The sequence below is a fragment of the Ambystoma mexicanum genome, chromosome 1p (assembly GCF_040938575.1).
Source record: "Ambystoma mexicanum isolate Mex_15411 chromosome 1p, UKY_AmexF1_1, whole genome shotgun sequence".
NCBI classification, from domain to species: domain Eukaryota; kingdom Metazoa; phylum Chordata; class Amphibia; order Caudata; family Ambystomatidae; genus Ambystoma; species Ambystoma mexicanum.
The window spans coordinates 876321987-876334144 of NC_090921.1; the positions used below are offsets into that span (position 1 = coordinate 876321987).

The following is a 12158-nucleotide window of genomic DNA, read 5'->3' on the forward strand; positions in this document are numbered from 1 at the left end:
ATACACACGTTCATAGATGTCTAGGTGAGACTGAAACTGGCTATAGATGAGTTGAAAAAATGAAGGATCATCCATATTAGGGCCACAAGCAGACGTCAACAAGTATGCACACCCTGCCAACTGACCCACGGCTACCACTAAGTGATCTTTGGGTCCGTTATCATTGTCTCTTCTTGAAAAGGGTGGCTTCCATGAACAAGGACCTTGACCCCGTTTTCCTTTCTGGCAGCAGGACTGAAGCAAAGGTGGCTCATCAATTTCCCAGCCATCTTCTGAGAATCAGGTTTTTTTTAAGTGAGTCTCTTGGAGAAACATATTATTAGCCTAGACGTTATGAAGGCAGAATGATATCTTAGTTCTTTTAGTTGGATTAGTAACACCATTGATGTTCCAAGAAATGGATAACTATGTACAGTCAATCTTCATGGTATAGAAATATTGGTAAAATGAGAACACACATCATTCCTCTTGAGAACTATTATCTGAAAGTGTAATTTTCTCTGCGGACTTGCAAACAGATTTCTGATGATTTTCATGCATTCGGGGCGCTGGCTGCTAGGCTTCTCCGCAAACTTCCATTCCTCCCTCCCAACTCTTCACCTAAAAAATGCCTGGCATCTCCAGGGGATATTGCTGTGAAATTCATATTCCCAATTTCAAATCTATGAGAAAATTATGCATGCGCCCAGGAATAGTTTATCGTGTGCCTAGTCAGCTCTTTTCTGATCTCTGTGAACATTTCCTCTTGTGCAGGATCGCCAGGCAATGTTCCAAAAAAAGTTGATCCTGTGTTCTTCACACAGGATTTATTGTTTCTCTCTAGCAAAGTGTATCATTTTATCTTTTACTTACCATCTCCGGAATTGGATCAAAAAGTGTCTGGATGTTTTTCCTGGTCAGGATCTGCTCTATCAATTTCAGACAGATCGTTGATACCCATCTGTAGCATGGAAGACAGGAGCTTCAATATGAATAGTTTGATGGCCTTGCCCACGATTCTCTCTTACACAACCATGACCCTTACATTATGGCACATGCCTCTGGCTTCCTGATCATTTAGGCAATTTGTTAGAGAGGCAATCTGTTTGGCAACATGTGGGTCACCATCTTTGCAGCATGTAGGTCATCATCCATTTTAAAAATGTGCATTTCAGTTTCATCTTTCCTGGGATAAATAGTCCCCCCCTCCCAGTCATTGCACATTTCCACTACTTTTGCTTTGATAGAAAATGCATCCTTGTCCATGGACCTCAGTATGTACTACATTTCTCTAGGTGCCACATTGTTAGCCCCATCATTAAATCAAGTTTGATCCGAAAGCCCAGTATCAGAGGTGTACAATCCCATACAAAATATTCAGATCAGGTATAATTGGAATAGTGCCACCAATTAGACATACCTAACCATTTAGCACTTTAGAAAATTGAACATTATGCTTGAAGAACAAAGAGGCTGTCATAGAGAACTCTATTAGTGGTTAAACATAGTAGATATACTTTAGCGTTTGGCAGATTGATCCACCAAACATTTAAAAACAAAAATTATATTGCAAAAAAAAAAAAGATTTGCTTTCCAAAATGGCAAACACATCTGTCATTCACTGCTATACGCTGTACTTTGATCTACATTACATTCACACTTTTCTCATACATACTTAATGTAGATAGCTTGAAACCCTAGATGGATTATTATGCTAGTAAATATCATGGCATGGGTATATAGTTGTATATATTGTATTTTATTTACAATTTCAATTATATTTTGGTAGATTCTACTACAAGGCAAGAATCCAGGTATTGCATGGGAATATGCCTTACCTAAGAGTTTTCCTGACAATTCAACAGTTCAGAAGATGCACAATTACACCTGGTTTACAGTGCAGTTGAGCTGCTCTGCATCGTGTGCTGGTGGTAGGTATAGAAAAGGACTTACTTTAGTCTTCACTTGTAACCATTCAGCGTTTTTCCAAAGCTAACATTTTGGTTCCTTTCTCTTAAATGTCTTCCTTTGTCAGAAACAAAAGTGAAAATGTTGTGGCTGAGGTTTATGGAGGAACACGTGTGTCTTCCTATTTATATAAGCAGCATGGAGCCTCTGCTTTTAAAGTGATGTACTTCAGTGGGGATTAAACAAAACCGTGTAGAGTGGTTTGCAGCTGCTCACTTCTGTTTGACAGAGTTTTCTAACACGATTCTTCCACTATTGCTACGGAAGCACTTGTAAATGGCATCGTTATTCTTTATTTTGATTAGGCTATGTTAAAACTAAAACTAAATTCCACTTGAAATCAACAGCGTTGGTAAAAATAATGATCAATGTAGATTTTTCAAGGTAATACTTATGACACTTCAAAAGAGTAAAACATGAAGACAGGGCAACTGTCTGTGTAACCTATTTTTTAATGAAAAAAATGTCTCCAAAATTGGTAATTAGGAGAATTGTGTTAAATGTTCTGCATTACTACATTTTGGGGTTTGTTCCTTGGGAAACTTTCAGCAGTTGCTTCTGGCTCTCCTTCCTTAAGCTTTGGATAATTTTAGTTAGGATCAAGTGGATTACAGGCCATCCTCTCTTTTTTAAACACTCTAAACCCTGCAGGTAGCTCTGGAAGAAGCAGAAAAGCTCAGATCATTTTCATAGCTTGTTCATAGGGCTGTATGAAAAATTGGTCTCAATCAGTCCCTCCTCTTTCTAGAGAAAGGGGAAAGGAGTGGGTTTGGCGGTCGATAGAAATGCTATGTGCATGTCAGCTCCATTCGGAGCCCTCTTTTATATTTCTCCTAATGTAGGTTTTAAATTAATGTATAATTGAAAGAATGAATCCTCTCGTATACCACAATTATTCTCCTTGCACAAGAGAACTGTTGCCTCCACTGCATGCCACAGACAATGTGGCCTTCAACATCCTCAACAGCCCAGAATAAATTGTCCTCACAACTGACAACACCTCAAGTTGCATGCAACCTCTTGGGCCTACACGTTCTGTAATGATCAGCCCCAGAGACAACGCAACAGTTTCACTCCTTCACACACACCACAATACCACAACTGTATTCTTAGCCAGTGTGCAAAATTGCTACGAATTGGAATGTTCACAATTGCTACTGCATGTGTGCAGACTGTTAGAGTCATCGTCAATTACTTTTGTTCATCTATCTATAGCTGATGGAAAGTCCATTTTTATTTTGTATCGTAAATTACAGTTTCTTGCTTAATCAAATGTCGAAGTCAACGATGAACACACTTGATGCGATTAACACCAATACATGTTCTTCACAAAAAAGTTCCTTGTAGCCAACTATCAATTTTATTTATTTCTTGTTTGAAACCCATTTTAGGTCATCTGACCAAAAAAGCAGTCTGCTTGCAAGACCACCGCACAGAAGTCAATGTCTCATTCTGCGACCAAAGAACAAAGCCAGCCGTTGAAACCAAACTATGCAACACTAATCCCTGTCCTGCACAGTAAGTCAGAAAGGATGTTTACTTCTACTACATACTCTTATTGTTTGCAGGTTAGACATCTGCATCTGTAGTACGCCGTTTTATTATGCATGTTTCTTTTGGATGTACGGTTATATGCATATTCTGCATGTGTTAAAACAGATGAAACAGTAGGCTATGTACTTAAGTTACCTGCTTGTTTCAGTCAGGTGTATCCAAAATGCGTTTACAGATTTGAAGCATGGCACAATCTCAGCCTTCACCTTGTCTGCCACTACAAACCTCAACCATTCCAGGTTAATGGGCATGTTTGAAAAGTCTGGCTTTCTAATCGGCCAGCATATTCTGGCTAGAAGTTCCCATTCAGAAAGATGTAACTGCCAGATACTTGCGGCTTGTTCTGAGGGGTAGGAGCAGGGACAGGTGGTGGCAGAACTGAAGGTAAGTGAGGTCTGCAGCCGGGTTTTGGGGGACAGGGTGAAGAAAAGGGAAATTGAGAGGACCCACCAAAAAATCCAAGGAAGAATGTGAGGCAATCAAACCCACAAGCAGAGGAACCCAGACCAATGGGGGAAATCACAAGCCAGCAAGAATCATACTGGTGGAGTAACACTGGCTTAAAGTGCAGCCAGCATTGTTCCAGCCGCAGATTCACCTAGATCTGACCTCACCACAGGAAGAGTTCACTTTCATGGTGATGAGGAAATAGGCTTGCATAATTCTTCATGCCACATTATTGATATACGATGCTACAGTGCGTGTATGACTTCCAATTATTCACAGGAGATCTAGGGATAGCACTGGGGACAACATGCATTCATGGTCAAATATATATAACAAGTACAACTGAACACAAATCTACGTTTCAGATTGCATTACCGAAGGATGTAATGCAGGATACACCGCCCCGTTTTTAGTTTAGCTAGGCTCTAAAACTTTCATTATGGTTTCCAAACACTAGGATCAATGAGAGGAAAGGGAGTGGGACTGGAGCAGGAACATGTCTATAACATGTTTTAGCAGTCTAACTACATTTGATTAATTAACTTAATAGCCAGGCTATCACCTGATGCCTTCAGTGCAGGAGGGAGAACTGAAACAGATTGATGTGAGCCAAAGAACAGGGCGGGTGCAATTAGATAGATTGGGCATTGCTAGACTGGAGGATGAAAAAGCAAACACGTGAGTATTAAGTGCAGGGGGAACGTGTGGTAGTTCTCTCCATGGCACAGCTGCAGAGGAAGTTGCCACCAGTGGGGCTTAAAGATACATTTTCAACCACCCACATTTTTATCTGAGAATTCTGGAACTGAGAGAAGTGAAGCATTTTAAGGACTCACCCTTTTGGTAATCAAACATTTTGATCTGGTTATAAAGCATAGTTAGGTGTTGTGAGTGAGTCATATGGTTAAATATCATATCTTGGAGGACATGTGAGTCTGGTAAGGATGTAAATGAGCTTATGAATTGTGGTTGTCCAGGGAATAGATGAGTCTGCCACTTTTATTTCGAATAGCCTGACATTTGGCAATGAATGATAGGCGAAAGCCAATATAGAACAAGTTAGAATAGCCAACTCTTAGGAATGTGACATTTCTGAAGAGGGAGGCTCTGCAGATGGCAAATATGTAAGGCAGAGATTTCTCGTGTTAAGATGGATGTTTCATGTTTTTGGGGTGTGATTGGTCTTATTTTGAAAGGAGATAGGAGGATCCTGTTGTGAAAGAGAATTACGAAATTGCAGATGACTTTAAAAGGGGCAAGTGTGGCCCCCAGCTCTAGAGGCCAGTCCAAATGAGTGGGTGAAGATGGTTTTGTGAACATGGGTATTCGAATCCCAGCAGTAAAACTAATAAGGTTAAGTTTGCTTTAATCTATCTATCCTTTGATCACATTCACAGAGGTGGAAAGATGTTGCTGGGGAAGTGAGTGGTCGAATGTTACTCTGGACTTGGATAGCGTGGTATTGTCTTCATACATTTGGAACTTCGGGTTGAGGAATTGGATGAGTTTAACCTGAGCATGTATTAAGGCATAATCAACGAGAGAGGAGGAATAATGAACATCCTTGTGGCATTGTCTAGTTAAGGTTTTGGGTAATGGAAATATATAGTTTTCTTTATACTTTGCACATGCTGTTCAAAAGGAAGGATCTCCTCCTCCAGTGTAGGACAGAGTCACTGATTCTCAAACAAGTGACTGTTTTGAAAGCAGTCAACAATCTAGAAGGATTTGTAGAGCAGGTAATTAGTCATCTAGTTCTACCTATAGGTTCTCTATAACATCAAGGGGAAAGGTCAGAAGTCCCACTGGAAAGAGTCAAGCTGCTGGATGGCTTTTTTCTCCATCACATTGCCAATAAAAGAGAGGTTTGAAATGTCCCTGTAGCTGGTGGATATGGGGAATGGGGTTTAAGCAATGTCTTTTTAGAAGAGGAATGGAAAATGATGGTTCTGTGTTGCAGGGATGGAATCCTCCAGGAACCATTTATTGATGATAACTGCCTGACATGTGTTAAAGTTGTGTTCAGCAAAACGGGGGGAGAGGCTGGGCATGGATCAGAAGGGGAACCCCAGTAGCTGGGGGCTTTAATGACTTTCAGTAAGTCTCATTTAAAGAATAGCTCAAAGTTGGAGAATCCATTTTTGTATATATGTATGTATTTGGACTTATATAGCGCCGGTAGCCTGCATGCATGTTGAGGGAAGGAGGAGTTTACACAGGTAAATCAAGTTTGGTGGAGAAAGCTTCTTGGAGCAGATTGCAAAGGTTAAGCAGACGGAGAAAAAAAATGGCCATGAGTTACGGATTATGAATATTCATATAAAAAGAGCTGTTCAAATACCTGAAAATAAATAGGTTTAAAAAAAGGTTGATTTCAAAGTTGTATACATTTAAAGAGTAAAATGAAGTATAAACCATGTTAAAATGATGTAGCTAATGCTTGCATACCATTTTGAATCACTTAGCTGGACAACTGGTGAATGGAGCATGTGCAGCACATCATGTGGTGGCGGGCAGCAAACCCGGCAGATTCAATGCGTACAGAGAAAGACTTTTCAGAGGGAAGAGGTGGCCCCTCATTCCATTTGCCCAGTTATTGCACCATCTCAAATCCAAGCTTGCAGCAGTCAAGATTGCCCGGCAGAATGGAGTGCTGGTCTCTGGTCTCAGGTATGCTAACTTGAGCCTTTGATGCTATCTGCAAAGAAAGGAAAAATGTCATTGAACATTAGAGTTCATCTTCTTTTGATTTGGTATTTGCTTAAGATGATGCAATGCAATTTTGAATACTCTCTACGGATTCCTAGATAGAATTGTCTCAAATGAAACCTGTTCATTTCATTTAATTGTAATTGTTGTTTTTGCCATGTGCCCATTCTGCCTTTCGACTGCCTCAATCCACTTACATGGCAGAATTATCTGTTTGCACAACAACAACATAGATTTGTATTTACGTACAACCAATCCATGCCACTGGAAATCATATGTATCTTAGGGACCATATTACATAAACTGGGCATGGCTGTGAGCGCAATTTTGCAATGCAAAAACGTAGGGTGGTGAAAAGTACATTCTTTAATGCCTTTTTACATTTACATTCATTCAAAGAAAACACGCGAGTCATAAAGCGTTCATCAACCTATACTATGGTCAGTCTACTGCGGTGACAATTGAGTAAAACATCTTTTCTCCATTCTGACTTGATCAAATTTCACGCATCTATCATCCAACCAAATATGATTTTATAGAGTATGCTAATAGCGTGAAAAACACGTTCCACTTTCTGTTAGACTAGGTGTACGCACTTAACTTAAAGATAGGCATCTTCTCTACTGGTTGATATCTGACAGAAAAGTGATTTCTCGATAAGCTTTCCATGCTCATCCATCCCCAGTATACTCTATTTATTGCCATAATCTGGTCATGAGCTTACTTTATATTTCAGAGTAAACCATTACCAAAATCCTCCCAGTCGCGCCATAGTTCAGTCTCATTTAAACTCAGACTTGTCCCAGCGCAACAGTACAGAAAGCAAGCAAAGAGTAACCAGAGCCCTCTCCCATATACCGAGAGGAAAGACGCCATAGGCACATTCCACCACCCATCCTTCTCCAGCAAGCATTCTGAGTATGATAATGTGCCTTCCCAGGCGGGAGTTCTGCTTGCCACCCACGAATTCTATGCACTGCTTGCACTGTTTGGGGTCGTTCTTCTTAAACTTGATTTCTGTGTCCATAACCTTGGGCATCTTGGCTCGTGGATATGCATACCCACATTCACGCGTATCATTAATGCCTTGCACTTGCAACGTCCTTGGAAAAGGACAGTTCATTGTGCATTATTGTTTATGCAAAATCAAAAGTTGTATTCCTAGTGTGCGCTTTCAGATTGATAGAGCTGTATGATACTGTTTGCAACATTCTAATTCTTTTGTTGAGAACATATTGTGCAGTGGTCATTATATTAGCAGAACTGTGGCACCCAGAATGGAAGCCCAGTTAATGATGTTTTGTAAGAATTATGAACTGGATCCTGAGCATGTGTACTTCTCCGTTTTACATATCTGGATCACTTTGTTTATGTGTGTATCTGTCATTCTAAATGCATCGATGTGCCTTGTATAAATCACAAATTAATATTCTATCAATACATTAATACATGGTGAATTGGCTTAGCCACGACAAGTGCATTCAGAAGGCCTTATGATTTTTAGCATGTCCGATCATGCTCGCTGGTTACAGCATCCTGACTTGTCACATAAAGCCCTGTCACGAAGACGAGCAGGATCAAAATGAGGCAGACACCAAGTTAACGGTTCAATATTTTGTTTTTCTTAGGGATTGTTACACAAGGGATTCCCATAATGATAATGTAATTCAGCAACAGGACGGTCATCTTCAACTTGAAGTGCAAAAAATATAGGGCCTCATTACGAGGTTGGAGGAATGGGTTTACCGGCACCGGTAATGGTGCCGGTAAACCCATTCCGTCCTATTACGAGGTTCTCTCAAGGGACCCGGAACAGACGTCTGGTAAAACCAGATGTCCTTTCCGGGTCCCGCGAGGGGTCCAAGGAGCTAATAACAGCCCGTTATTAGCTCCATCCCCATTGAGCCCATGGGGAATGGTTTTGTGAATGAGGAATTACTCATTCACAGAACTCGGACCCGATTTTGGAGGCAGCCATGGCGCTAATAGCACTATGGCTACCTCCAAACTCGTAATGAGGCCCATAGTCTTTATGTTGAACAGCAAACGTTTGTAGGTTTCATATATCTCAAACAATGGCTCCATAACTAGGATATAATTGCAGTGTCTCATAGTCTTGGGGGATTGAGTATCCTCATACCTCTTCCTTGGCCCTTTGCTTTGTAGATTCAGGTCCACTCGTACTTGACTCCTGGGAGAACTCTTCTTCATGATCTCCTGGACTTGCATGAACCTGCATATTTGGCCAAGGCAGCAGCCAAAGTTAAGGCTGTATGAAGAGGAAGGGAGTACCAGAGATTCTACCAAGATGTTGGAAACCTGAGCTTGTCTGCCATTGTGTCCAGACGCCTTCTATGCCTCCATCTCTTGAGGCTATGGCTGTAAACCCCAAAGCTCCACCCCTATCTATCTTCATAATGTGTGGCAATGGTCTCAAACATAGGGACATGGATATTTGTTACACCACCTGGCTCATCTTTTCATTTGAATATCTCCTCCTCCTCGTCCTGCTCCGCCTCAGTGCTACACCACATACTTGTACCTTCACACCTCCCAGCCCATACCGATCAACATTAAGGAGTGTCTATTCCTTCCTTAATACCCTTCAGATTTCACTTCCAGTATCTACCGGCTCACCTCTCTCATCAACTTCACTATCCATTGGGGAACATAATGCGCCTCTCCCCCTTTATTTCCCCTCCAGCCTCATCACAGGTCTTCTCTGCTTCTTCCTCACATGATCTGATGTTCCTCCTCACCACCTCCTTATTCTTCACCACCACCCTACCAATCCTCCTCCTCACTACCTCATTACTCTTCTCCACCTCCACCTCACTACTCCTGAAGTCCCTCCCCACCAACCCTTTTTTGTTATCCTTCCCTCTCACTATCTGACTCCAGCATTCTTCCTCGCACTTCAGCCCCTTCTGCTCTAGCCTCCAACACTCTCCAAAGCTGCACCTACTATACCTCTAATGACCCATGCAATGCCTGGACAAGGGACCCATTTAACGCCAGTCAAACCCTGACACCGAGACATCTCTGTCTGTAGAGGAACCATTGTAAAGCATAATTATACTCCCGCGTGAAATAGCTCTATGGTCTGGGCTGAGAAGAATTACCTGCTCCTAATGATCCGGCTATACGTTTAGTGGTGAGGTGAACCGAGCTTATGATGATGGACCTGATGGCCATCTTTTTTAGTTCACTGCATTCGTTCCTCTGAAGCGAATGTTTACTCAGATGCTGCACCACCCTTCTCCATTTCCTGTTTACATACATGCACCCACTGGCAGCCGGCAGAGGTCTGCCCCATGGGAGAAGTGACATGAGTTGGGAAAGCACCGACTGTGTTTAGTGCAAAAGTTCACTCCAAGAGTGCCTGAGTTTTAAATGTTGAATACATGAAGCCTGAACATGAATACTCCAATGTTTACAATTATTCTCGCTTGGTTTGTACTAAAAAAAGGGTTCAGAATGCTCATGTTTCCAGTTTGGAATTGCTTGCACCATGATGTTGCCTGGGATCTGGATGTATTGCCTACACAAGGAGCCCCTCTAAAAGGGAATGGGTGACAGTCTTACTTAAGATGACAAGTCTTTGGCATCCAGGTAGGCCAGGTGATTATCCACATACCTTTTCGAAGCACAGCATTGTGTAGCAGCGACCTGACCCAGTTGCCACCCTACTCTCAACCCCAAGGCTCAGGCAGGGGACTTGGTCAGAGCCCATTTAAGTTTTCATACCTGCCTAGCGTTGGAGTTGCCATGGACCCTGATGGTGGTCAGGATTTTGGCAGGCACTCCAGGTGCCATCCCTTTCTCAGCACCCCACCCTACAATTTCAAGTGTACCCCTTGCTCCCCGCTTTCTGCCAATACTTGTTTCCTAAACTACCACTTTGTTCCTTTGTTTCAGCACTTCATTTCCCCTTCCTGCTTAACCCGCAGCAAGGAAACAAAAAATGGACATATGGCTGATGGCCACCAAGCATCAATGGCTTGATGGCTATGTTACAGAGGCTTTTTTGCAACACTGGACTCCCTTAGTGCCGGTCTTCTTTTCCCCTAACTCAACTTATTTAACACTAGTGACAAGGTGTTAATAGCATAATTTCTCACAATAGCTGGGCAATAGGGGATTTTATGATCACAGAGCCCTCCTTATGTGTGCTCGCTTCTCTAGGTCCTATAAGTCAGTCATCAAGCTCACACAATTCCTTATTGCCTGTATCTGAGTGAAATAATGCTTGGTTGCTCCCCTGTTGAGTATTAAGCCGCATATTTGTATTCGTAGAGAGCGTTTATTAATAGAAATAGATTGAGGTGCATATTTGGTGCTGCGCCTAGTTCTAGAATGCTAGTGTTATTTACGTCATAAATTATACCATTGGATTATTGCACCGCATATTGGTATTCGCAAAGCTCATTTAGTGATTGGAATCTAATAAGGTGTATATGTATTTCTGAACCTAGTCGTAATATACTAGTATTCTTCGCGCCATGGGGTGGCTCTTTTAGTCTTCATTGTGCATGTTAAATAAATTTACTGCAGTTTTTGACTTTTCTTACATCACAAATCTCAAAACTCTACATTCAGATATCAATTGTATGCATTTTAAATACATTAGCTAGAGAAATGACACCATCTTGTTATCAGAGTTCAATCCAGTTACAGTGCTGTTAAGTCTACAAATAATTCTAGCGTCTCCCTGGCGCAGTGCTTTCTCTCTGTCTCCTCCTCTTTTGCCAAATTGGACATACTGTAATCCAATGAATTTAAGGTCACTCTTCTCCTCCATTTCATGTCATTTCTGCCAATGGGCCGCTAAGGGCAAACAAATGTCCTGGCTCCCAATTTTGTCCAGGTGTTCCCTTATTCGGATCCGCAGCTCTCGAATTGTGCTCCCTGTGTATACCATATTGCATACACATAATATACCATATACTTGGTACGGCAGTTAACAGCTTGTTTAATTTTTATTTCTTTGCCATTCCGATCCTTGAAAGTGTCAGTTGGTTCACTCGCAAATGTTCACATTGTGCAGTTTCCACATTTTTGAAGCCCTTGATAGGTGATAGGATCGATGTTCCGGTATTGTTCTTTTTGACCTCTGGTAAGAGTGATGGGCTCAGTTTAGTCTTTAAAGTATCCGCTTTTTTGAAGATGATTCTCTGTTTGTCCCCCACTTGGGGTCTAATGTGTTCATCTAATTTCAAAAGATGCCAATGTTTGTGGAGTATCTTGTTGATCTTATGACTTTCCTTATTGTATTTAGTTATGCACCCCACTTGCCATTGGGGTTCAGAGATCTTGGTTTTTGTGTTCTTTGGAATAGGTGTTTGTTCCTGGGTCCAGGTTTTATTTTTATTATATGCTTTAGTCACACACTTGTCTGGGTATCCACGCTCCTGAAATCTCGTCTTTAATAAAGTACATTCCTCTTCAAAGGTGTTCTGTCCACAGCAGTTCCTTCTCGCTCTCACATATTCCGCCATGGA

At 41.5% G+C, this 12158-nt stretch overlaps 1 protein-coding gene across 3 annotated transcripts in view; it reads left to right on the plus strand.

Annotated features, from left to right (window-relative positions):
* Positions 1–12158, plus strand: part of ADAMTS18 (ADAM metallopeptidase with thrombospondin type 1 motif 18) — a 524586-nt gene that overhangs the window by 460027 nt on the left and 52401 nt on the right. For all 3 annotated transcript variants that reach the window (XM_069652914.1, XM_069652924.1, XM_069652934.1), the window contains 3 exons: positions 1769–1910; positions 3339–3465; positions 6414–6618. In XM_069652914.1, the coding sequence (XP_069509015.1) occupies positions 1769–1910; positions 3339–3465; positions 6414–6618 (474 nt within the window). The remainder of the gene's footprint in view (positions 1–1768; positions 1911–3338; positions 3466–6413; positions 6619–12158) is intronic.